The sequence below is a fragment of the Camellia sinensis genome, chromosome 3 (genome assembly GCF_055761805.1).
Source record: "Camellia sinensis isolate YWXY chromosome 3, ASM5576180v1, whole genome shotgun sequence".
In the NCBI taxonomy this organism is placed as follows: domain Eukaryota; kingdom Viridiplantae; phylum Streptophyta; class Magnoliopsida; order Ericales; family Theaceae; genus Camellia; species Camellia sinensis.
Window position 1 is genome coordinate 147,876,105 of NC_138963.1, and position 27,821 is coordinate 147,903,925.

At 40.5% G+C, this 27,821-nt stretch overlaps 1 protein-coding gene across 1 annotated transcript; it reads left to right on the top strand.

The window, feature by feature from the left end:
* Positions 1 to 14,310: 14,310 nt before the first annotated feature.
* LOC114284056 (two-component response regulator ORR9) lies at positions 14,311 to 18,077 on the top strand. The gene is made up of 5 exons (XM_028226932.2): positions 14,311 to 15,169; positions 15,480 to 15,616; positions 16,832 to 16,915; positions 17,254 to 17,321; positions 17,650 to 18,077. The coding sequence occupies exons 1-5, from the start codon at positions 14,962 to 14,964 to the stop codon at positions 17,921 to 17,923; spliced, it is 771 nt and encodes a 256-aa protein (XP_028082733.2). The 5' UTR covers positions 14,311 to 14,961; the 3' UTR covers positions 17,924 to 18,077.
* Positions 18,078 to 27,821: the final 9,744 nt, after the last annotated feature.

The following is a 27,821-nucleotide window of genomic DNA, read 5'->3' on the forward strand; positions in this document are numbered from 1 at the left end:
GAGATCAGCAAGCCAAGCCAGTACCTGTCAATCTCTTTTCTGGTGCGCCCAACAAAAATCCACAAACCTTGAAGTACCAACCCCGAGGTCGGAGGGTCTTCCATGCCCTCTATATACCTTTGTCCAAAGCTCTCCAAATCCTTGTTAGACAAGGCCATCTCAAACCCCTTGAGCCTCGGCCTCTCCCGAACCCTCTTCCGGCTACGCATGATGTTACCCAGTACTGCGCGTACCATAAGCAAACTGGCCATACTACCGCCAACTGTTTTCATCTTCGCCACGAAGTACAGGATTTGTTTGACAACGGGGTCATCCTCCCGCCGAGCTCAGCAAAGTCTATCGGCAATGGATCGGTGAACTTGGGGGATAATGTGATGTGATAGGGGGATGAACCAGCTGCGGGCGACGCTCGATTAACTCCAGACGTGGGAATAGCACGCACTGTTCTGAACAATATGCAAACACTGGTTTTTGTGCTTTTTAACTTGGGTATTGAGTCAGTCTTGTTGTTTTGTATAGAGTCAGTCTTTTTGTTTTGGGTCTGTCTTGTTGTATCGAGTCAGTCCTGCTTTGTTGGAGTCGGGTGATTTCGGGGGTGTTACCTCGAACATCACTTGTTTGTTTTGTGTTTGTCTTTTCGTTTTCTTTTGAGTCTGTTTCTGCCTTGGAGCCAGTTGTGCCAACAGATTCTGATTGAAATAGCAGTGATTTTCGCACTCTTGTGTTTGCTTCTGCCATGTGCTAGTTGTGCCGGGATTTGAATGAAACGGCAGTGCATTCCACCTGCTCTCTTGTGCCTTGAAATTATTGCATTGACCTAAGTTTTTCAAAACTTTTTTTGAACACTGCGGTGAAAACGGAGAGGAAGGAATTCCTCGGGTTTTGTAAAAATTTGATCAATTGAGAGAAAGAGAGGCATGCTAAGCCCTTAATGAATGAAATCAAGCTTGTTAGTGTGAGTACTGGGAAGGATCCTGGCTTGATTCAGATTGGTTCTACACTGTCTTCAGCGCGAGCGACTGGTCGCTTTCTTAAAAGATTTCAAAAAAATATTTTGCGCGGTCCTACGGAGACCTATGTGGAATCTCTCTTGAGATTGTGCAACCTAGGATCGCTCTCAGCCTCGAGACTCTACCCCTCTTGATTTCAAAACTTGAACTTGGATTCAGAATGTTCAACGGTCAACTACAATGTAAGGCCTGTGTGGCCGGATCAAAAGCAGCCTGTGAAGTAGCGGCGACAAAGTCAGATCAAGAAGCCTGCAAAGCTAGATTAGGAGCACCCCTTGAACTAGGGGCAAAAGAATTTCAAATGTGCTTGAAGAGTCAAAGATGAAGATCAGCGAGAATGCCAAATCCCAGAAGGGAGAAAAGAAGAAAGTATTGGTGAAGGACAACCAAGTTCCTATCCACAACACTAGGGGCAAATTCAGCCCCCCATTGGATGGACTCCTACATCATCAGCGAACAACAGCCATTCTCCTGGATTCAGATGGCTTCGAGATCTCAAACCATTCCATATGGACAAAAGCTACACTTTTACCCTTGAGAGGCTCGCTGGGCCGAAAACCTGGAAGGGCGACCCAAGCAAAAATTAGAGCAAGAAAAGAAGGAAAAGAACAAAAAAAAAAATGCAAAAAAAATAAATAAAGAAAATGCAAAAAATGAAGAAAAAATTGAATTGAAAAAAAAAAAGAAAAGAAAAGAAATAAAAAAATTGAAAAAAAAAGAAAAACAGAGCTCGCAAGGTTGAAAACCCGGAAGGGCAGCCTTAGCAAAAGTTAGAGCGCAAAAGGAGAGGTTAATACCCGAGTGTACCTTAAGCCCGAACTACGTAAGGCTTGATTCTCATCTTTGGGATACGTAGGCAACTTCATTCTGAAGTCCAGCCGCAAAACACTTCAAATGCGACTATGTCCATGTGATGGTTCTGATCATCTTCTATATCCAAGAGTCTGGTTGTGTTCATCGCTCTAAGGACTGACTACAATGCGCTGCGTTGCCGTTCAAACAATGGGCAACTTTCTGTTACCACACAATGTGCTGCGGTGCTATTCAAACAAGGGACAACTTTCCGTTGCCATGCAGTGTCCTTCAGATGAGGAGCAGTTTGCCATTGTTATGGATTTGAGGTTGTGCATCTCAAGAGTAGGTTCTGTGCTTGTTGAGCAGTGACCATTTGCAAAAACAGTTTTTGAAAATTTTTACTGAGGTTGACTAATTTTCTCGAAAATTATTCCATCTTTTTCTAAAACTTGACCTTTTTCTTGGATCCAAAAAAGGAAAATTTTCAGTGCTCATAACCTGACTTGCATGATTTCAAATCAAAAATCGAACAAGCATGTTAATCTAACCCTCATTTTCGTTAAAATTGTTTTAGCAGAAGCCAAAAACAAAAAATGGTCAAAATGATGAACTAGGGGCACAGTTGAGTCAGGTGTTCTGTCTTTTCCTCCATTGTCAACATACCTGCCAGAAAGGGCACTCTACTTGCTGGAAAGGGCACTGTATTCGCCGGAAAGGGCACAGCGAAAGCTGACCGTAAAAGGGCAGAAAGCTATCACATCCTCCAAGCAACGAGGTATCAAGCCAAGTGTGAAGCACGAACTGGAATGGGGCAAGATATTCCACTCCCTCATCTGGACAGATCTGATCACGCCCAAATTCCTAAGCAGAGCATCGTCAACCGATGTCAGCTGCAGATTTGCTACACACCTAATTGTAGCGCAATTCCTCTGTGGGAGGAATTCACTAGCTGTGCGCAAAAGAAAGAGAATCTAGCAGAATGCTAAAGGCAAAAGCCTGCAACTTCTTGTTTATCCATCAACCACCCAGGGGAGGGATGAAGAAAATGAGAGATTAAAGAATAGAGAGATGTGCGCTGAAAGAAGAAGTGAGGAAAAGGATTTTGTGAGAAAAGCTGAGCCTGAGGACCGAGTGATGTGAGAATTACAAATAAGAAAGGGTGGGAAATAATACCCGGAGAAACTGGCTCCTCGTGCACCGAGAGGTCTCTTGCCTTTGTAACACAGCTGAGTGTTGTGTTTGTGCATTTGTGTTTGTCTCGATTCTTGTTTTGAGTCGTTTGAGTGTCAACAGATGTGTTTAGGTCATTTTACCTTGTTTTTCCTTTGTTGAGTTGTGTTTAGGTTGTTCTACCTTCGTTTTCCATTGTTGAGTCGTTTTGGCTGTGGTCAGTTGTAGGCTCAATACCCGGTTGAGAACCCTTTTCTCATTTCAATTTCAAAAATCGTTTTGTGCTCAGAGTGCCGTGTCGTTCTCCACATTTGTGCAAAACAGGATTGGTTCTTTCATAAAACCGCAGAGTTCAACCCAGGTCATGTGTGAATAGTAAAGCAAGGACCTATCTGAAGCTATTTAGGTTCCGGACTGCAAAGCAAAAGAAAAGAGGAAAAATTTGGAGCATCTTAGCATGTTTCAACTTTAGCAAAATCCGAGACTGCATTCCAGGTGCACTTTCTCAGGCCTCGCCGTTTCTCTGGAGTATGAGTGTATCTCGACCCTAAGTGTAAGCCTGCTTCAAGTCAGAATGGCAATCCAAACAGCACTGGAGGGTTTCACATGCAGATGTTATCTCTCGCCAATATGAACAGGGTGTGCCCTTTTTGAGCTGAGTGTGTTGCGAAGTCCTCTAAGAGGCAAATCAGAGGCACCAGAGTACATATTTGATGCTCCTCTATTGCATAGAATGTGAACTTTCATATACACTGTTGTTGCATGCGTGCCACGCATCGTTATGATTCATGCATAGAATATGCTTGCTTTCGATTCCGCATAGAATATGCTTTGCTTGTCTCACACATAGAACATACTTTCCCTGTTGCATAGAAAATGCCCTCGTACTTGCATAGAAGATGCATTTTATCACACTGTCTTGTGCACTTACACTTTGTATCTCACTAGCACTGTCTTGTGCGTCTTGTGGTTGTATCTCAATCGCACTGTTTTGTGCATTTCAAATCACTTGCGTTGTTTAGCATATCGCACTGTTTAGTGCATTTCAAATCACTCGCGTTGTTTAGCGTATCGCATTGTTTAGTGCATTTCAAATCATTCGCGCTATTTTGCGCATCGCACTGTTTTGTGCAGTTTACATTCGCGCGATTTTGCGCATCGCACTGTTTTGTGCAGTTTATCATTCGCACTGTTTTGCGCACCTCAATCGCACTGCTTTGTGCAGTTTACATTCGCGTTATTTTGCGCATCGCACTGTTTTGTGCAGTTTATCATTCACGCTATTTTGCGCACCTCAATCGCATTGTTTTGTGCAGTTTACATTCGCGCTATTTTGCGTATCGCACTATTTTGTGCAGCTTACATTCGCGCTATTTTGCGCATCGCACTGTTTTGTGCAGTTTATCATTCGGGCTATTTTGCGCATCGCACTATTTTGTGCAGTTTACATTCGCGCTATTTTGCGTATCGCACTGTTTTGTGCAGTTTATCATTCGCGCTATTTTCCGCACCTCAATCGCACTGTTTTGTGCAATTTATCATTCGCGCTATTTTGCGCATCGCACTGTTTTGTGCAGTTTATCATTCGCGCTATTTTCCGCACCTCAATCGCACTGTTTTGTGCAGTTTATCATTTGCGCTATTTTGCGCATCGCACTGTTTTGTGCAGTTTACAGTCGCGCTATTTTACGTACCTCAATCGCACTGTCTTATGCTTTGCATATCGCATCGCGCTATCTTGCGCACCTTACCTGCACTTGTTAGTGCATTGCATCGCGCTACCTTGCGCACCATACCTGCACTTGTTAGTGCATTGCATCGCGCTATCTTGCGCACCTTACCTGCACTTGTTAGTGCATTGCATCGCGCTATCTTGCGCACCTTATCTGTATCGCACTATTTTGTGCATTCACCGTGCTCGTACTGTTTATACACCTTTAGCATCGCACTATTTTGTACATCTTCTTAGCACTATTTTCTGCATTCACTCCGCATCGCACTGTCTTGTGCACATTGTATTTTTGCATCATTCGCACTGCCTTGTGCACTCCTTGGTCTAGGAGACCTTAAATCCTCTGAAGGTGCAATTCCTTTGGTGTTTGTCGTGCCCGAACGACTTCCAATGGTCTGGTATAGCCACCTGCTTGTGTTAGCGGTGAGTTCCTAGAACTAGAATTCGAATGGCTCTTGCCTAGAACGCAAAAGTTCGGGATTTCCGAGACTAAAATCTGGTTTAAATACCCAGGGGTATATCCTCGACTTGAAATCTGTATGGCAACCCCATAGATTGAGATAGCGTATGTATGCACCTCAATTCTGGATACCGAATCAACCTAGTCTGTCACCCTGTTGGAGAATAGAGAAAGCTGCGACCATAGTCAGGGAGAAAAGTAGTACCTGTAGTTCAACTGAGAAGAAGAGGAAGATTCCCACATCAGCATGAGGTAGGACATTGCCGAGGTAAGTCATTGCCAATTGCCCCTGTAAGGTACCTCCCTTTTCCTAGCTATCACATTGCATTTTAGTCATTACAGTGCATCGCATAAATCATGAATTTTCAAACTAGCTTCGCTTAGCGTATAAGTCCAATTTTCAAGCCGGCTTCGCGTAGCGTATAAGTCCAATTTTCAAACCGGCTTCGCGTAGCGTGTAAGTCCAATTATCAGACCGGCTTCGCGCAGCGTATAAGTTCAATTATCAAACCGGATTCGCGTAACGTATAAGTCCAATTATCAAAATCTTTCTGCATATCATTTTGCATCCTGCCCCTGAACTACGCTGGTTTGATTCCTTGCAGAGGGATACATAGGCAGCCTGCGGGCGCAATCATTTATTTGTTTGTACTTTGTTTGTTTGTCCAAGTCTTCGGCCTTGTCAAAAATGGGTCGTCTCTGGGCTTTGACATTCACTCCCGTCATGTATGACTTCCGAGTTCTGTCAAAGAGGGACAACTGTAGACACCCCATTTTTGACCGACCTTAAGATTTAGACGTCACCAGTTGAGCACTCGGTGATGTTGCATATTGTGCTCGACTTCGAGGCTCTTTTGTCCTTTGCCTCGGTTTGCGAACCAGATCCTGTTTTCTCTATTTTCTCTTCCTGAAGGGAGGGAGAGGTCTCGTAGACCATCTCTCAGTGGCCGTAGGCTACGTTTCGTGGTTGTAGGCCACTTTTCCCGTTTGGAACCCAGTTTCAGATTTTCGGAGCCGTCGACCGTGTGCCTCGGTTCGGGACCGCTTAACTACCTCCGTTTGCTTTGGTTTTTGGCACACACCTTATTTCCTCCCTTTAGAGGGACACTGTGGCTTGGGAGACTACCTTCGTGGTCACACACCACTTCCGGTGCCTAACAGCCTGTTTTCGGGGCCCCGAACCGCGAATTTTGACCCCGAACCTTCGTTTTGCATCCGTTTTGGTCCATTTTTGGTAGAGACCCAATTTTCACTGTTGGGGAGGGGGTAGTATGGTGGCCGGCCACCTTTTCCCCTGAAAAACTAGTATTCTTATTTTCTCTCTCCAAGAGTCAGTTTTTCTAACAGAAAGCTGGCTTTTCTCTCTTTTGAGCCACTTTTTCTGGCTTTTCGCACCACAGCTGTGTCGCACTCATCCGGGAGGCCACCTTTTTGGGGTGGCCGGCCAGAATTTTTTGTTGACCTTTTTGACCCCTGGTCGGCCGACCAAGGGGAGTGGCCGGCCGGCCACCTTAGCTGGTCAGCCAGCTTCCTACTTTTTGCTCTTCTCAAATGCAACACAACTGTGCCAGCTGTTTTGCACTTGACCCACTGTCTGAGGGTTTTGTCCCTATTTTGATACTTAAAAGGGGGTTTTGACCCCTTTGCTTAAGGAGGAAGATGGTTTGGCCCCTTTGGTCAAGCTTCTTGAGGAAGCTTGACCCTTTGGTTAAGCTTCCTTTAGAAGCTTTGAACCCCTCTCTTGGCTTCTCCAAGAAGCCTCACCCTTCTCCCTCTATATAACACACTCCATCTCCATTTGCAAGGGTTAGAGGCTTTGGGCTGAGATATATACATACAAACCTCCATCTTTCCACTTCAAGCCTCCAAACATTCTTGTTCTTGGCCATTCTACACTACAACTCCTAGCCTACCACCTCCACCATCCATTCCAGCCACTTGAAGCTGATTTTTAGAGGTTGAAGGTTCACTAACTTGGTCCAGAAGCTGCTGGAAACCTGCTCTTCAAGGGTAAGTGCCTATTTCCCCTAAACTCACATTTTTTTGCATGATTGGTTAGCCTTATTTGCAAGCATTTCTGGGCTTCGACCCAAACTGTAAAGTGTCTTATTTTGACCCCCTCTTACACTTTTTTTAAGGGCACTTTTCTGTTTGAGGTCATTTACTTCCCCTTATCCTCTATCTCTCTTTTAGGGCTATTTTTGCATCCTATTTTAGCCTTACTTGTGAGCATTTTAGAGATTTTCTATAAACTAGAAAAAGTCTTTTTTTGACATCCTCTTCAAGTTTTGTTAAGGTCCCATTTCCGTTTGGGGTCATCTTCCCCCTATGCATGCTTCATCCCTTCATGATTAAGGCTATGCATTAGAGCACTTGCATTGGCCATGGTTTGGCCTCTTAGCCACTGAAATCCAGTGGATTTTCAGTAGCTTAGATACATTTTTTAGGGCCAAAATTAGAGGGGGGTGACCCTCTCTCTCCTTGTCTTGTTTGGGGGTCTTTTGGGCCTTCCAAAGGGACCCTATTTTTCATGCATCGAAGTCTTGTTTCAGGCCTCATTCTGTGAGTTTTGGGGTCTGCCTTGGCTCTATCCAAGGCCCTTTTGGCCATATTTTATACCTACAATGCATGTGTAGAGCAATCCTATCCAAGGCTCTTCAAAGGAGCCTTTCTTTGCATGTTTCCTAGACTGATTTTAGGGCCTATTTGGTGAGTTTTAGGGCTTTCATAATCCATTTCCAGAGTTGGTTTTGCCATGCTAAGTGTCTATCTTGTATGTGCTTAACAACCCCTTGCAAGGCCCTCCAAAGAAGCCCCTCATTTTTGCATGCATTGGCTGCATTTCAGTGATTATTTGGGCATATTTTGACATGTTTTATTCACTGTTTTTGGCTAGTTTGATGAGTTCTCATTTTCTTCATATACATGCCATGCAAACCATGCTTGCTAGCCAATGTTGCATGCTATTTTAGTCCATCATGTTAGCATCTTTTGGCCATGCTCTAAACTAGAAATGTGCATGTTTTGGGACTGCCTTGGCTCTGTCTTTTGACTTCATGATCAAATAATGCTTGCTTTGTATACTTGTGGTTCAATGCATGTGCCTAGTTTTGAGTTTCGGGGCTTATTCCATGCATCGGGTGCATATTTCCATGTTTCGGGACCATTTAGCATCATGTTTTAGTGCTGGAAATTACATGTTCATAGGCCATCTTTCATCCCTTGCCATGCTTTGGTAGAGTGGCATTTGATGCCTTAGGTTCGGTCCTCGGTATGCATGCACGTGTGCAAGCATTTCGATCGTCTCATTTTCGTCTAATGGCCACTGATGTGAGTGTGGCTGAGGTCCATTCATGTTGGTGTAAGTCCATCGTGCATTGTGTATGCCTTTTCAATTCATAGCATTGCGTATGGTAGGTTGCGTGTTAGAGCTTTGTGTATGCCATGTTACATCGAGCATTGTGTATGCCATTTCATAGCATTTCGTATGCTAGGTTGTATGTTAGTCGCATTGTGTATGCCATCTCATTCGCATTATGTTTGGGATAGGAGTTAGCCCGAGCATGGAAAATGAGGGACGTTTCGTACTCCGAGTGACGGAACGTGTCTCAATTCCCTGTCGTCGACACTCCGGATTACCTATGATGGAGTTTAGGTCTTGTTGTGTTTTCATGTGCATTCATTTCATATCGAGTCGTGCAATTCGACTCCTCGGCCATCATGCATCGATATGCGTGATTGGTGGCACGAGGATCGAAGACTACACTCCCTGAAGAGTAGTCATGGATACATATGTGAAATACTTTGCCATGCCCCTTTGTTGCTCTCTGTTGCAGTAAATCAGAAATCAGCGGCCTTCTGGAGCGTTGCGCAATATTCTGAAAACAATTGCAAATAGAGGCAAACCGGGACATCGTAATAGATTTCTGCGCAAGGCAACTCGAGCATGCATCATTCCTCATTTGGAACAGAGCTGAGGCGGTCCATGGATTTGCGTGCTAATTTACCTGCTTTCCTAGATTAATTTGTTAATTAATTAGGATTTTGTATTTATTCAGACTGTACTATTTATTCAGACTGTATTATTCATTCGGACCCTCCGAGCGAGGGCAATGTTGTAATAAGTGTGCGTGAGTGTGATGTATGCCTTCCAACCCCACGTCTTTCTCCCTTTTATTTACTAGTTTATGATGGTTAGATTATGGCATATTTCAATTACCATACAGTATGATAGTATGTTTGCATTCATTCATCTATCTTGCATGTACCGGGCTCGGCGCATCATACTAACTGCATTTGTATTTCAATTCCAAGTTGAATACGTGTTAGCTGTAGCATTTCATATGTCATCTTAGAATAGCCGAGCCTATCTTAGTTGCATTTTGCATGTGTTGCATTAGGCATTACTGTATAGTTAGGACCATGCATGGATTTCTAATTAGCTTCTGTTTTGGCTTGGAGTACTCGGTAAGTGTTTTTGCTTTAACATCCTTGCATGTATGTGAGTGACTGCCATGATAGCATGCTTACCATGAGGCTAAGTGCTTATATGATATAACTGCCTGAGTGCTTGTGGGTGAAGGTTGGGTTATTTGAATTGGAACAATTCATTAATTGTGAGTTTTAAGCCCACTAGATAGTGGCAAAATCATGTTTTTCAAAGCCCACCCGAGGGTGGCAAATCCACGTCTTAGCCTACTTGCGGGTAGCACCATTAAACCATTTTCAAATAAACAAACATGAAATGTCTTGTTCCAATTCAGGAGACCCAGTCTATACTTGTATATTGTGCGCATCACATAGTAAATCTAGGCTAATAACCGGAATAAAAACGCATAATGTTTTCAAAACTAGATATCATGGTTAGTAGAGGCCGATCTTTGATCGGGCGAGCGGGGGTGCTCATGAAGTGACCTTCCCCGATCATACCCAAGTTCTCGAGCCGAGGCAACTTTGGTGATGACAGACACGTGGCCTTAGGCAACGAGTCAAGGTTTCCTAAATTTCCCAAGATAAAATATTTAGGTGGCGACTTTGTATCTGGCAAAGCAATCCATGTTTGGTACTTCTTTCAAAAAATCTATTTTCAAAAACAATTTGCCGGATTTGGACTCTTTGATGACTCATCGGTCTTGCATTGCACTCCGCGAGATTAGATACAGGACCGTGACACAAATTGAGTCCAAACTGTAGAGAGACTTCGGTGAAGTGAGGAGGTGAGGTTCTCTCTGTGAGAGAGAAACAGAGGAAAAGGACTGAAATCTGGGCGCCTAAATTAGGGCGCCTAAAATATGTTCCCAAATATTTTAAATCTTTTAGCAACTAAACGTTTTTTTAGTCGCCATAAGTTGACTATTTGGTGACTAATTGTTCTTTTGTCGGGAAAAATTGAGTATACCGCGACTAAATATTTTTTAGTCGCCAAAACTGCATATTTGCCGACCAAATTCTGTAGTCGCCAAAGAGTAACAGTGCAAATGTAGGTATTATTTGGCAACTAAACTTATTTTAGTCGGCAAAAATTAGCATACTACAACTAAAATAAAATTTAGTAGCTAAAAAACTAGAGCAACGGCGACTAATAATTTTTTTAGTCGCCTATTGTGGAAAATTTACCGACTAATGTTTTTTTTGGTCGCCAATAAATAATATACGTCGACTAAAATATTTTAGTAGCAAAAACTTGAACGAATGGCGACCAAAATAATTTTTAGTAGCCAAAAATTGAACTTTTGGCGACTAAATCCCTTTTAGTAGCCAAATTCAGTCCCCAAAAGTGTAAATTGTTGTAGTGTTTGGTTGTCGATGTTATCCTTGGCTCAAGCCCTACACTGTTCACAAGTTTCAACCTAAATCTCTTCCTTGTATTTTCTTAGGTTATCATCCTACAGTCAAAGGCTATCGATGTCTTGATCCTGTTACTAACAAGATTTATCTTTCTCGGCATCTTGTCTTTGATGAGACTCTTTTTCCTTTGGTTACCACTCCATCTTCTACTTCTTCTCCTACTTCTATGTCTGATTTGACTTCTTTCTTTTGCTCTTCTTCTATACCTCATCCTTCCTCTCCTTCTACAGATTCAGTTCCTGCTCTATCTCCTTCTGCTAGTTTATCTTCTTCTCCTTCTGGAGCTCTTTCATCTCCTACTTCTCCTTCTCCAATTCCTATCTCTTCCATTTCTATTCATCTTCCTTCTATTCCTTCTACTTCCAATACACATCCTATGGTTACTAGATCTAAGTCTGCTTTACCTGCTCTTGTTTCTACTACCTGTTCTTCTGATGTTACTGAACCTCCTTTTTATCAAGCTGCTCTTCTTTCTAAAGACTGGTTTCATGCTATGACAGAGGAGTTCTCCGCTTTGCAGGGGCAACATACCTAGACTTTGGTTTCTCCTTCTTCTTCTCAGCATGTTATTGGCTGTAAATGGGTTTTTCGTATTAAAAAGCATGTTGATGGTTTCATTGCTCGATTTAAGGCTCGTCTTGTTGCCAAAGGATATCTTCAAGAGGCCGGTGTTGACTTTTATGATACATTTAGTCTCGTGGCCAAACAGCCCACTGTTCGTATTTTGTTGTGTCTTGCTCTTCATTTTCAGTGGCCTCTCCGTCAATTGGATGTGTCCAATGCCTTTCTTTATGGCCATTTATCTGAGGAAGTCTATATGACTCAACCTCCTGGGTTTGAGGATCCCATTCATCCTTCCTATGTTTGCAAGCTTAATAAAGCTCTTTATGGCCTCAAACAGGCGCCTCGCGCTTGGTATAATACTTTCTCCTCTCATCTTCTTTCTCTTGGTTTTCATACTAGTGCTTCTAATACTTCTTTGTTCACTCAACATACTTCTACTTCTCTTACTTTTCTTTAGTTTATGTTGATGACATTTTGATCACAGGTAATAATTCTTCTCATATTTCATCTTTAATTACTCAACTCAATTCTGTGTTTGCTCTCAAAGATCTTGTTCCTATTTCCTACTTTCTTGGCATTCAAGTTACTCATACTCCTTCTGGGTTATTTCTTTCTCAGCCAAAATATGCTACTGATATTCTTACTAAAGCTGGCATGCTTGACTGCAAACCTTATTCCTCTCCCATGTCTCTGAAAAATTCTGCTACTGCTGATTCTTCTGTTCTATTTTCTAATCCTTCTCTTTATAGGAGTTTGGTTGGTGCTTTGCAATACTTAACCATTACTTGACCTGATCTTGCTATTTCTGTTAATCAAGCCTGTCAATTTATGCATACTCCCACTAATGGTCACTTTTGTGCTGTTAAGAGGCTTCTTCGGTATCTTAAAGGCACTCTTTCTCATGGCTTATGTTTTACTCTTGGGTCTTTTGATCTTCAAGTTTTCTCCGATGCTGATTGGGCTGGTGATTCATCTGATCGTCGGTCTGTTTCTGGCTATTGTGTGTTTTTTGGTCCCAATCTTATTTCTTGGGCTGCCAAGAAACAACCTACAGTTGCTCGATCTTCCACTGAAGCTGAATATCGGTCTTTAGCTCAGGCCACTGCTAAAGTTTCTTGGCTTAAAATGCTTATTGCTGACATGCATGTTCCTTTGTCTATTCCTACTGTCTGGTGTGATAATATATTTGCAATCTCCCTTGCTTCGAACCCTATTTTTCATGCTCAGACAAAGCATATCGAGGTCGATTATCATTTCATTCGGGAGAAGGTGGCTCAACGTTTGATTCACCTTCAATATATTCCTTCCTCTGATCAAATTGCTGACATCCTCACTAAGCGCCTCTCTCATTCCCGCTTTCACTATTTGCAATCCAAACTCATGGTCTTTCCTTCGCCCATCAGTTTGCAGGGGCATAATAAGGAATTGATCACAGGGTCCAGCAGCTGCAGCAGTAGGACTCAGTTCACAGATCATGCTGAGAAGGCTGAGAAGGATCATGTAACCGTTAGGCCAATGTAACTGTTAGAATGTGTTAGCCAGATGTGCAGGAGAGATTGTTAGGCTGTGTTAGTTAGTTAGACTAGTTTGTTAGAAGGCACATGTATAATAGGTATTGAGATTGTATATAGTTTCACCTATAAATACTGTGTAAATTCTGAGTTTTAATTGTAATGAAAAATATCATTCAAGTATATCATCTTCTTCATGTATTACTACTAGTATTAATGGGTTGCATTTTAGAAATGCTATGTATCACTAAAAAATTTTGCTTTGCCGTCCAAAAAAAAAACGAAATGCTATGTATCTAAAAATAATAGTCAGAAAAATATTTAGAATTTAAATTTATGTCATAGAATTTATATTACACATATTAAATTTTAAGCACTTTTTAAATACTCTTGTCAAGATATAAAGCATTAATTGTTGCTTTGTTTTTTTAAGCAAAATTTGTAAGAAGATGTATTGAGTATAGTAACTTATATATATATATATTGATATGGGAGGTATCTTATACTAGCTTGTGTGGTCCATGGATCCAAGAATTTTGGCTAGAGAAATGAGTCAAACCAGAGATCTTAGAAGGAGTAAACTCCCAAATCTCAGACCTCATCCATCAGGCCAAACCTTTGAGATTAGATTTCATATTTTAAAAATAATATAGCATTTATCAAGCCATATGAGAAGCTACATAAAAAATAAAAAATTTGGTAAAATATTGAGAAGATATACAGCTGTTCTCTTCTTCTTCTTTTCTTGGACATTAGGTTAGAAATCCACCACATAATGAATCTTCATCTTGCTTATATGTTAAACTGTTTTTGAGACAAAGCTCCTCCTCCAAGTGTGTGAATAAAAAGTATATAATATAAGGACTAAACAGTAAAAAGGTGACGAGAGGAGAGATATAATCTAATCTAAAACAAGAGTATTCAAATCAGTTAATAATCACTTTTTCAAAGTCTTCTATCCAATCCACCCTCCAAAATCAAATCCAGATTATGTTGACAAAGTGAGAACAAAGATATCTAGATTTTCCTTGGCAATCAATCCTAAAATCCTTTGGCAATCAACCCAAAATCCAAAACAAAGAAAAAAGAGCAAAAAAGGAAAAAAAAGATGAGAGAGAAATCTTTTAGAGAGAGAAAGGAGGGTAGAGAGGGGGACCCCACAAGGCAGGAGGGTAGAGGTAAGGATGGCATCAGTGGTTGTACCAACAGGGTGTCTAGTCCAAGTAAAGAGAATCTAGAGGGAGATCACAAACTGGTAAAACCCAAACTGGTAAACCCCCCCCCCCCCCCCCCCAAAAAAAATTTAAGAATAAATAAATATATTATATATGTTATTTCAATTCTTATAATTTTAATTAATTCAAATTTAATTTTAAATTTTAAATTTTACGTCAATTTAATCCTATTGATAATGTTTTTAGAGATTTTAACCACAAAAAAAAAAATCCTTAGGAAATTAATTGAAATTAAGTCACTAAGTTAATCGAATTTATAGTTTTATTTCTAAAAATATGACGTAGGCTACTCATGTATAGATTTGCTATAAAAAATATTAACAATTAAAAATAATTGAACCAATTTAAAACAAAATAAAAATTTTGGAATCAAAATTTGTTCAATTAAAATTACAGAAACCAAAATAAAATTATAAAGACTAACAATGAATTTACTTAAAATATATATATATATATATATAAACACACAAACATTTTCCTGCAAGACACAGATTGCTTCCCAACTACTCAATAAAATCCTACAGAGATAATACCCCACCTCCCCAATCTCCATTCCCATCCCATTCCCATAGCACGCCTCTCTCTCTCTCTCTCTCTCTCTCTCTCTTATAGATATATATATATAAGGCATATACTAATGCACAGTACTGGTAGTAGCAACTGCAAATCTGAAGGGATCTTTGCACAATTTAGTGAACAAATGGATTTGAAACCAAAAATCCATCAAGAAGAAGAAGAAGAAGAAGAAGAAGAAGAAGTACAACATCTTCATGTGTTAGCAGTGGATGATAGTCTCATTGACAGAAAGCTCTTGGAGAGGCTTCTCACTGTCTCTTCCTACCAAGGTATGGTCGTATACCCACATACCTAGTTTTTTTTTTTTTTTTTTTTTTCCTTTATTTTTTCCCTCCCTTAATCGCAGACCGTTGCATGGAAAAGGAAATACAATTAGGTGCTTTTTATTTTTTTGGCTATACAGAGCCCGTAGCCTGGTGTATAGCCTGTGGATTGGTTGGGAGTCTTGTCTGTGACAAAACTCGAACCATTGTGGCTCATATTTTAACTCAATATCATGTATTGCAATTTGAAGTCCATGTATAACTCTCTCTCTCTCTCTCTCTCTCTCTCTCTCTCTCTCTCTCAATGTTTGTGTAGTGACTTGTGTGGATTCTGGAAACAAAGCTTTGGAATACCTGGGTTTGCTTGATGACAAAGACAACATTGATTCCACAAGCTCTACTACTACTACTCTTTCTTCTTCTTGTTCTTGTACATCTTTATCCCAACAAGAGGTGACAATTCTATGATATAACTTAAATTTCATATTTCTTTGTTTCCTCATTTTCTGGTTGTTTGTTGTACAAAAAATAAATAAAAATCCTAAATGGATCTTTCTGTTCCCCCTTTTCACCACAAATACTTTGTTCTTTAAGCACCAGACTCCTCCATCAAACTGGTGAAAACATTACTTTCTGGGGCCTCCAATTTGAAAAAAATAAAAACCACAAAGGCAATAAAATTCCAGTTTTTAACTAACTAGGTTAATTTAGTTGGTCAGAATAGTTGCATCGAGGGTTCGATTCTTGTCGCGTGCAAGGTTCCTAAATAAATTACAGTCCGATGTATCAAAGAAAAAGCTTCGAATTCTATTCATTGCGGGTGTGTTTTTCTATATATACATATATATATACTCAATAAAAATAAAAATTAAAAAAAGAAAGAGTCTCAAATTTCAAATGCTATTTGTTTGGAGGTTAAAGAGGTTTGATGACAATTTAGATCCAAAATTAATGTTGCATATATGTAGGTGTTCCTTCCATGGAGGGAGCTTTAATTTCATGCAAAGGTCTCCACACAAATAGTTCAAAGGGCACATGCATTGCTAAATGAATTGTAGCATATCATAACTAAAAGACAAGCATTTAAGCCTACCCTCTTTGTACTATTTCTGTCAAATAGATGTGAGTGTCCTACCAAAATCCTACAGTTTTTTTTAATGTGTTTTTTAGAGGGTGGATGCCCAAAATCCTATAGTTAGAACCCCTTATGTAGATACCAATTCATCACATATGTTTAACTACACCAGAATCACCTTTAAGATATATATAATTAAATAAAATTCTACATTTAAAAAAAAAAAAAAAAAAAACTATATATTTTTGCATTTTGCTAGTTGTAGAGAATGTAGGTAAATACAAAGTAACACAGATACACTATCACAACTGTGATACATTAGATACATACTTAAACACCAATTTTGATTATAACTTTTTATTTTTTTTATTTTTTATAGTTATTTATAAAGTACACAACTAATTTACTAAGGATTTGAAGTGTGTATATTTGTATTCCATTCCAGTTACACTTTGCATAATTTGAAATTCTTTCAAATGCACATGATCATGTTTCTTAATTTTTTTCATTATTCCATGTGTTTTTGTCTTATTTATTTACTTATTTATTTTCTCTTTAACACTAAATATTGAAGATTTTTAATATGAAATCAGGTGCAGGGATCAAAAGTCAACTTAATCATCACAGATTATAGCATGCCGGGAATGAGCGGCTATGATTTGCTAAGAAGAGTGAAGGTCAGCCACCCCAACCAACATTCAATTATATCTTTAGTTACTTCAATTAGCTATGTGGTATCTAGTCAAAAATAAATAAAAAATAAAAATACATAAATAAATAAAAATTGTCCCATATCCACATCACCTAAGCTAATAACCACAACAACTAACATTGCTTATAAATTAGATTTTAGCATATCATAATTGCATTTGTAGCTTGTGTAGTTTAATTCATTTCTTGATCTTAATTGAAAGAAAAAATAATTGATTGTTCCAAAGTGCTATTGAAACTAGCTTCTTTATTTATTTTCTACTTATATATTTTTCTTTCTCATGGGGGATGCTTGAACCTGCAGGGGTCTTCTTGGAAAGATATACCAGTTGTCGTGATGTCATCAGAAAATGTACCTTCCAGAATCAATATGTATGCTTCTCTTCTCTAAACTTGTCCCAACTCATGCTTTTAAATAAATAAAACTGGTTTGCGATGTGTATCAGTTAATAGTCGATTCACAACTGGTATGACCTGTTCACAGTCAATACGGCCACCTGGGCTAGTGTAAAGCTCCTCTCTCACGGTTGATAATTTTAAAAAATCCACAATCATGTCACTTAGTTCCCGATATGCCTTACTTGATAGACCCAATACTGATTCATCTTCTGATATCACTATTTGCAGAACTTTGGTTCATGTCATTGTATACATATGACTCTTATAATGTATATGTTTGATTATCTTAATTAATTTGTAGGTGCTTGGAAGGAGGAGCAGAGGAGTTCCTACTCAAACCGGTTCAGTTATCGGATTTAAGGAAGCTTCAATCTTACCTTTTGAAGCCCCTAACCCATTCATGCGAAGATCTCGATATGAATTTGATCGATAGTAGCGATCACAACAACAATAACAGTGACAACAACAACAACAATGACAAGAGCAACAACAATAACCTTAACAAAAGGAAAGCAATGTCCCCAGAGTGCTCCTCAGAGAGAAGGCCCAAAATGAAAGAATTAGCTGTGGTTTAATATAACTAATCTAACATTTTTTAGATTTTTTTTTTTTTTTTTGGAGAGAGTATATGATATGCATGCATGGCTTACCATATTTTGTTTAACTTGATTAACACAAATATTTTGTTTGCAAATTAAGCCTCTAATTTATCCATAGAATTTGTGTCAATCTATATATGCATACAAATTCAATGTTTTTTAGTTATAAACCAGGTGACCAACAATGGTTCTTTATATCAAAATATTACTATGTAAATATGGAAGTTTGAAGATTTTGATCTGTTGAGTGAAAATATTTTAGCACAAACTAACAATTACCCTTCCTTTCCTTGTCTTCATGAACAACAAATAGCTTGTCATTTATTTATTTATTTACTTTTTTTGAGAAATTACACACACACACACACACACACACAAAACTGAGACCCTTTAACTAGACTACACTTTTAGAAAGAGTGTCCAGAATTTTGACATGTGGCTAAGATTGAATTGGTGTACTAGGAGATCCTTACATTGAAAAATCTAAACCACACTGATGTTTTTGATTAAAATTTTAGGTACCTAATATTACTGAAGGAAATACTGTGGGGTCACTCTGTACTATGTATTTTTATTCTCTTTCCCACTTCATGTCCAACCATTTTCTCTACCTAAGTCATAAATAAATGCACTCTCTAATATGTAAATCACATTTATTTCTGTCTAATACATACATGAATGAGATAATAAACAAATATTGTTTTTTTATACAACAATATGTAACTAACTCTCTAATTCTAATAGAACAACAAACCTAACCAACTCTACTTGGTGAGTTACTAACTTTATAAGTCTGTGAGACATTATGCATGACAGTCAAGCACATGGGATGAGCTGCCTTGGATGCTTTGCACTGCTCTACTCTAGGAGATTACAGCTGCTGTAGAGGAGTGAGTCTAGTGCTATCTGCTGCTGAGACTGCTACTGAGACTAGTCTGATGGTTTAAACTCAGACTTAGCTATGTAGAGCACATTCTTGATTGATCTTATCAGCCCCCCTCAAGCTTATGGAAACTAGAAGTAGCATAAGTTTGTCCTTCAGATAATAAAATCTAGAAGCAGATAAAGGCTTGGTAAACAAATTTGCAAGTCGATCAGTGGTAAGGATGTGTTGAAGAGCAATCTTCTTAGCAACAACTCTCTCCCTGACAAAATGACAATCAATTTCGATATGCTTGGACCGTGAATGAACGACAAGATTAGACGCAAGAGCCATAGCAGAAGGATTATCACATCAAAGAATAGGAACAGAAGAGGTAGAAATAGAAAAATCAGTCAACAAATGTTGAAGCCAAGTAAGTTCAGCAGCAATGTTGGCCAAAGATCTATATTCAACCTTGGTGGATGACCTGGAAACTGTTGGTTGTTTCTTAGCTAAGCAAGAGATTAAATTTGGACCAAGAAAAATGCACTACCCAGAAGTAGACCTTCTATCTATTGTGTCACCAACCCAATTAGAATCTAAAAAAGAATGAAGAGGGAAGGGTCCAGGAGTGAAACTAAGACCATGAGACAGAGTACCTTTAACATATCTCAAAAGGCGTTTGACAGATTGAAAATGAGCATTTGTTAGGGCATGGATGTGTTGACAAGCTTGATTGACTGCCAAGGACAAGCCAGGTCTAGTTATGGTAAGATATTGAAGGCCACCTACAATGCTTCTATAAAGAGATGGTTAGGAAAAAGGAAAGGCATCTAATGAGGACACAAAAGGCTTCATGGACATAGGAGTGGAACAAGGCTTACAATCAGTCAAACCAGCATTCAATAGAAGTTTTGAAGCATACTTATGTTGGGAAAGAAAATACCTTGTGAGGTCTTTTGTAACAAAAAGGCCCAAAAAAAATAAGAAATAGCACCCTTTTTTCATGGAAAAAATTGAATACATTTGATGAAGAAGATGAGCAATGAAAGTAGAATCACTACTAGTTAAAAGAATATCATCTACATAGATGAGAAGCACGGTGAGACTGGAAGAAGTCTAGTGAATAAAAAGAGAAGTATCTGAGAAACTATTGGTAAAACCTTGAGAAAGAAAAAAAATGAAAAAGTTGAGTACCAAGCTCTTGGAGCTTGTTTAAGACTATAAAGGGAATTGTTTAGTCTGCAAACATGAGAATGAGATGTGGAATCAACAAACCCCTGAGGTTGTACCATGTACACCTCCTTCTCGAGTTTGCCATGAGGAAAGGCATTTGAGATATCTAACTGTTTGATAGACCAATTATAATGAAGAGCCAAACAGAGAAAAATCCAAATTGTGGGTTATTTAGCCACTGGGCTAAAGGTTTCTTGAAAATCAATACCTTCTTGCTGCAAATACCTCTTAGCAACCAACATGGCTTTGTATCTGGCAATACTACCATCGGAGTTCTTCTTAATACGAAAGACCTAATAACAACCAATAGCCAGTTTAGAAGAGGAATGAACAACTAAATTCCAAGTATCTTAATCTTAAAGAGCTTTAAATTCATCTGTCATGGCAGCAACCTAGACATGAGATTGAAGAGCTTCTTTGACAATAACTGGCTTAGTAAGAAGCAATTTAGAAGAAAGATCAGTGATGGAAACCTAAAGACAAACAGAATTTCTGGCTTTGGACCTGGTAGTCATGGAATGAAAGTTAAGTGTAGAGGAAAAAGGAATAGTGGGAGGTGCTATAGGTGGATTAGACTGAAAAGTGGGAGATCAATACTAATGGAGGTAATAGGAATACAATAAGGTGGAGGAGAGACAAACTCACAAAGAGAGGAAGGCAATGAGGAAGATCATAGCACAGATACAAAAGAATGAAGAGAAGCTGAGGACCAAAAGAAAGAGCTAAGAGATGGTGAAGGTGACGAGAGGACAGGAGCAGATGAAATGTTATAAAAAGGAAAGCATGTTTCGTTAAATAAGGCATGCCTAGATATATAGACTTTACCAATTTGTGGATTCATGCGATACCAACAATCAAAAGCTGTGTGACTAAGTTCTCCACAGATCTGACAACCATTGGATGATGATTGTTGATATGAGAATCGATATCTTCCTCGACCTCTGTGATTATATCTTCCTCTCTAACTCATATATCTACTTCTTCTACCTCTGTAAGAATTTTGACCTCTAGATTGTAATGAAACACCTCTATAGGAACCAAGTTGAGAAGAAGCGAACCGAGTTTCAAAACCAAAAGATCCAGATGATCCTTTGGTGGCTACATAGGTGTAGACGTCCTTGAACGCCCCGAGGAGGAACGAGGTCCCCCATTCCGTTCGATATTGGGCTCACTACAGTTCAGGACTCTAAAATTGTCACGGTTCTAAGTTTGAACCAAAGAGTCCAAATCCGGCAAATCATTTTTGAGAAAATAGATTTTTTTAGAAAAGAAGTGCCAAACATGGACTGCTTTTCCAGATACAGAGTCGCCACCTAAATGTTTTATTTTGGAGAAATTTAGGAAACCCTGACTCGTTTGCCTAAGGCCACATGCCCATCATCACCAAAGTTGCCTCGGCTCGGGAACTTGGGTACGATTAGAGAAGGTCACTTCGTGAGCACCCCCGCTCGCCCGATCAAAGATCGGCCTCTACTAACCATGATATCTATTTTTGAAAACATTATGCGTTCTTATTCCGGTTATTAGCCTAGATTTACTATGTGATGCGCATAGCATACAAGTATAGACTGGATCACCTGAATTGGAACAAAACATTTCATGTTTGTTTGTTTGAAAATGGTTTGATGGTGCTACTCGCAAGTAAGCTAAGACGTGGATTTGCCACCCTCGGGTAGGTTTAGAAAAACATGATTTTGCCACTATCTAGTGGGCTTAAAACACACATTTGATGAATTGTTCCAATTCAAATAACCCAACCTTCACCCACAAGCATTCAGGCAGTTATATCACATAAGCATATAGCCTCATGGTAAGCATGCTATTCATGGCAATCACTCACACGCATGCAAGGATGCTAAAGCATAAAACTTACCGAGTACTCCAAGCCAAAACAGAAGCTAATTAGAAATCCATGCATGATCCTAAATATGCTGAAATGCCTAATGCAACATATGCAAGAGTGCAACTATAGCAGGCTCGGCTATTCTAAACATGGCATATGAAATGCTACAGCTAACATGTATTCAACTTGGAATTGAAAATACAATGCAGTTAGTATGATGCGCCGAGCCCGGTGCATGCAAGACAGATGAATGAATGCAAACATGCTATCATACTGTATGCTAATTGAAACATGCCCTAATCTAACCATCATAAGCGGGTAAATAAAAGGGAGAAAGACGTGGGGTTGGAAAACATACATCACACACACGCACACTTATTACAATATTGCCCTCGCGTAGAGGGTCCGAAAGAATAATACAGTCCTGAATAAATATTACAGTCCAAATAATACAGTCCGAATAAATAATACAGTCCAAATATATACAAAAATCCTAATTAATTAACCAATTAAACTAGGAAAACAATAAACTGGCATGCAAGCTAGGGACTGCCTTGACTCCGCCCCGGATGATGAATGATGCGTGCTCGGGTCGCCTTGCGCGGAAATCCATGGCGATGCCCCAATTAGCCTCTGTTTTGCAATAATTTTTGGAAAGCGCGCCAAGCCCTGGAAGACTGCTGATTCTTGATTTGCTACAATAAAGAGCAGGAAAAATGCATGGCAATGTATTTTCACAAATGTATGCATGCCTCGATCCTCGTGCCACCAATCACGCATCTCGATGCATGATGGCCGAGGAGTCGAATTGTGCAACTCAATATAGAATGAATGCACATATAAACACAACAAAACCTAAACTCCATCATGGATAATTCGGAGTGTCGGTGACTGGGAATTGAGACACGTTCCATCACTCGAAGTACGAAACGTCCCTCGTTTCCCGTGCTCGAGCTAACTCCTATCCCAAGCACAATGCGATATGCATGACATGCATGAATGCAACTAATATACAACTTAGCATGCACAATACTATGAAATGGCATACACGATGCACGAGGTAACATGGCATACACAATGTGCTAACATACAACCTAGCATACGCAATGCTATGAAATGAAATGGCATACGCAATGCAATATGGGCTTACACCAACATGAGTGAACCTCAGCCACACGCACATAAGAGGCCATGAGATGAAAATGAGACAACTCGGAATGCGTGCACACATGCACGCAAACCGAAGACCGAACCTAAGACACGAATGCCACTCTAACAAGACATGGCAAGGCATGGAATATGGCATACTAGCATGCAAATTTCAACGCTAAAATATGACCCAAAACAGCCCCGAATCATAGAAACATGGCACCCGATGCATGGAATGGGACCCGAAATGCAAAATTAGGCATGCGCAATGACCTATAGCTATACAAAACATGCACTATTTGAACATGAAGTGTGAAGAAAGATTCAAGGAAGTCCCAAAAAAAGCATGTTTACAGTTTTAAGGAAGGCCAAACAGCGAACACAAATGGGACTAAGCTAGCATGCAAAAATGGACCCGAAAGAGAGGTAATGAAGCAAGTGGCAGCTTCTGGCTCTAAACAGATGAGGGCCCTTCAACAATGTTGAATAGGGGACCAAAATATGACCTTTTACAGTTTATGATCAAACCCAAAACAGTGCACAAGCATGCTCAAAATACTATGCAAAACAAGGCCAAAAAGAGAGCTATAACACAAAGTACAAAAAGGATGCCTCAAAAAGTAAAAGACCCTTAATGAAACATGAAGAGGGGGTCAAAATAAGGCCATTCACAGTTTGGACCAAAGCCTAAAAAAATAAGCGCAAGGGGCTAACAAATCATGCAAAAATAAGGCCAAAATAGGGATATAAAGGCAAGTGGCAAATGGAAGCCTCAAATAGTGATGAGCCCTTCAACAATGTTGAAGAAGGGCTCAAAATAAACCACTTTACAGTTTATGACAGAGCTCAAAATAGTTTACACGTAGGCCAAAAATACTATGCAAGGAAATGGCATAAAAGAAAGGTAAAGAAGCAAGTGCCACAAGGAAGCCTCAAACAGTGAGAGGCCCTTAAACAAACATGAAATAGAGCTCAAAAAAATGCTATTTTCAGTTAGGGTCGGAGCTCAAAAAAGTAAGCACAAGGAGCTAGAATATGAACCAAGAAAATGGTCAAAAATGGGAGAAGAGGACTTACCCTTGAAGACTAGTCTTTGACAGCCTTTTGGACCAAAATGCAGCACTCCTAGGCTCTGAAGAACAACCTCAAGCTGCTAGAATGGAGGATGGAAGGGTGGGGCTATGGGTTGGTGAAGAACCAATGGGGTTTTTAAGGCTTAGAGTAGAGAGAGAGAGAGATTTAATGTGAGAGCTCCAAACCAAATTTTTCTAACCTATAAACCAGAGCTGGGAGGCTGGTTTTATAGACAAAAGAGGGGGAGAAAATGGGGGAAAAATGGGGGGGAAAACAATTCAAGTTTCCCCCCAAAAAGTTGGCCCCCCAGATACAAAATCTGGGGGGAAAAGAGATGCATATTTGAACTGTATCAGCAGCAAGGAGCAAGGCCGGCTGGTTATTGAGGTTTCAGGTGGCCGGCCGGCTCTTCCCATGGCCGGCCGGCCAAGGGTCAAAAGGTTCAATGAGGATTAGTGGCCGGCCATACCAAAAAAGGAGCCTCTCATGTGTGCACAACACAACCATGTGGTCAAAAACTGGAGAGAATGAACCAGGAAAGAGAAAAAGCCACTTTTATGAGGGGTTCAAAAGGGTCAAAAGCAATTACTGGCCGGCCACCAAATATTGGTGGCCTCCCAGATGTGTACACCACAAATATGGGGTTTAGGGTGCAAGAAAATGGCCCAAGGGTGGTCAACATTGGCTTTTAAGTGAGAAAAAACGGGCGACGGAGGGAAATGGAGGAATAAAACTGGTTGTCTGAACAATTATTGGCCTCCCACCCTTCTACGACCTTTCCAATAATGAAACAGAGGTCCCTGCCAAAAATGAGCTCAAACTGATGCAAAATGGAGGTTCGGGGGCCGAAACGCGCAACCCGAGGCCCCGAAAACTGGCTGTTAGGCACCGGAAGTAGTGTTCGACCACGAAGTTGGTTTTTTGGGCCACAGTGTCCCTCAAAAGGGAGCAAACAAGATGTATGCCAAAAACCGGGACAAACGGAGGTGGTTAAGCGGTCCCGAACCGAGGCACAAGGCCAACGGCTCCGAAAAACCGGAAACCAGACTCCAAACGGGCAAAATGGCCTACGACCACAAAACGTAGCCTACGGCCACTGAGAGATGGTCTACGAGACCTCTCCCTCCCTTTGGAAAGAGAAAACAGAGAAAGCAGAGCCTAGTTCGCAAACCGAGGCAAAGCATGAAAAAGTCCGAAAGTCCGGAGGCAAGGCTCACAGCCGAGACTTTGAAACTTCTGAACGAGCACGATATGCAACATCACCAAGCGCTCAATCGGTGACGTCTAAGTCTTAAGGTCGGTCAAAAATGGGGTGTCTACAGTTGCCCCTCTTTGACAGAACTCGAAAGTCATAAGTGACGGGAGTGAATGTCAAAGCCTAGAGACGACCCATTTTTGACAAGGCCGAAGACTTAGACAGGCATATGAGATAAACAGAGATGTGCCCGCAGGCATGCCCGCAAAATGCAACTGACACTACAAGAAGCCGAAGGTAACTCAATGATCATGTAAATGCAGTAAGCTGTAATGAAGCAAGTATTCGCTAATAGATGCAACAGTTTTAAGCAAGAGTGCAAAGCAACAACTACATTTCATGCAGTTAGGAATGCAGAGAATTATTCAATTCTCGTCGCGTCTCACACGGAGAAGATACAATACTTGCGCGATTCGTCTGGTCGCACCAGCTTCAAATGAACCGTACATACAATATCGTGCCTACAAAAGAAAGAAACTCAACAAACACAACAGATTTAACAGCATATGTTCAATGTGATATCGAATGCAGACAATTGCGGTGTTGATGGAAAAGTGCATCGCAATGCAGGAAGAAACGCGCGTGACAACGCGAGTTTAAGCATGGAGGCTCGGTGATATCAAAGAGACGTGCATGAGAATGCAAGTATGTGCATAAGAATGCAAGTTATGTGCATGATAATGCAGAACAAGCGTAAACCAGGATGTATGTTTGTCACAAAACAACGAGCAAGGAAGTGCGCGTTTCGGCGAGGGCGACTCGATCGCGGTCTCCGGTTCACCTCCCGGAGAGGTTACAACATGTTCAGAAGGATATACCTCACTTTCAATGAGTAAACGATGAGACATGCATCGGAAGTTGAAGCTGAAGTTCCGGCGGAGTGATTTCGCGACAAAAAGTGCACTTCTCTTGTACTTTTTCAAGTCTCGGGGACTCCAATCCTCTCCAAAATTTGCAGGGACCTTGGGGGGCATGTGGGGAACACCACCGGCCAACTTTATTGGGAGAGGGAATCCACCGGCCAGTTTTTGAAAAGTGATTGGCCGGCCTGCCAGAAAAAATGGCCGACCGGCCACTTTGCCAAATCCGGGGGCAGTTTTGTCTTTTCGGCCTCTTTTCTTTAAATACACTTATCCAAACACTTTGTGCTCACAAGTGCAGCTCCAAAATCCTCTTCTCTAGCTTCCCAAACCATTTTCTCCCTCAGATCCGTGCTCTATACGCGTTTTCCAATGTCCCACGCAAGTTGTTTTCGCGAAAACTTTCAGTTTTAAGCACTTTGAACCGATTAAATTTTGATTTCGGGGCTTCTTTTCTCATTTTCGCCACTTAAGGTGAGTTTGTCTCAATATTTGGAAGATTTTCTCGGGAGTTGACTTTTGTTGACTCTTTCATTTCCCGAGAGTTTACTTTTGTTGACTTTTTCCAATTTTGGCTCATTTTTGCTCATTTTTGCCCCTTTTGCAGATTTCTTGAAATGTCGGGTCAATTTCCCCACGGCGGAGGTTCTCCAGGCACCGGAGGCGAGCCTGACATCATGTCTTTGCCTCCGAGGGTTCGCCCCTTCATCCCTGAGAGGTATGACCCACCAGCACACATTCTCCCACGGGCTGTTTTCCATCATTTCACCGATTTTGACGAGCGAGCACCCGGGGATCTCCTTCTGCGGGAGCCAGAGTATCATCTCTCCTATGAGGCACGAGAAGTATTTACTTCGTTCCTACCTTTTCTGTAACGTATTATGAATTTTTCTTTCATTCTGTTTGCACTTTGAACACACGGTCTTATCACTTGAATTCCTGAACACTCAGCCCATAAATTGATTGTGAACACACAGCACAAATCAGTTGAGGGTTGAACACGCAGCCCAACACACTGATTTTCTGAACATACAGCCCAAATTGAAGGTGAACACACAGCACACACTGATTGAGATTTGAACACGCAGCCCAAAACACCGATTTTCTGAACACACAGCCCAAATTGAAGGTGAACACACAGCACACACTGATTGAGAGTTGAACACGCAGCCCAAAACACTAATTTTCTTGAACACACAGCCCAAATTGATGGTGAACACGCAGCACACACTGATTGAGAGTTGAACACGCAGCCCAAAACATTGATTTTTTGAACACACAGCCCAAATTGATTGTGAACACGCAGCCCACACTGATTGAGAGTTGAACACGCAGCCCAAAACACTGATTTTTTGAACACACAGCCCAAATTGATTGTGAACACGCAGCCCACACTGATTAAGAGTTAAACACGCAGCCTAAAACACTAATTTTCTGAACACACAGCCCATACTGATTGAGAGTTGAACACGCAGCCCAAAACACTGATTTTCTGAACACACAGCCCAGAACATTGATTTTCTGAACACACAGCCCAAATTGATTGTGAACACGCAGCACACACCAATTGAGAGTTGAACACGCAGCCCAAACAC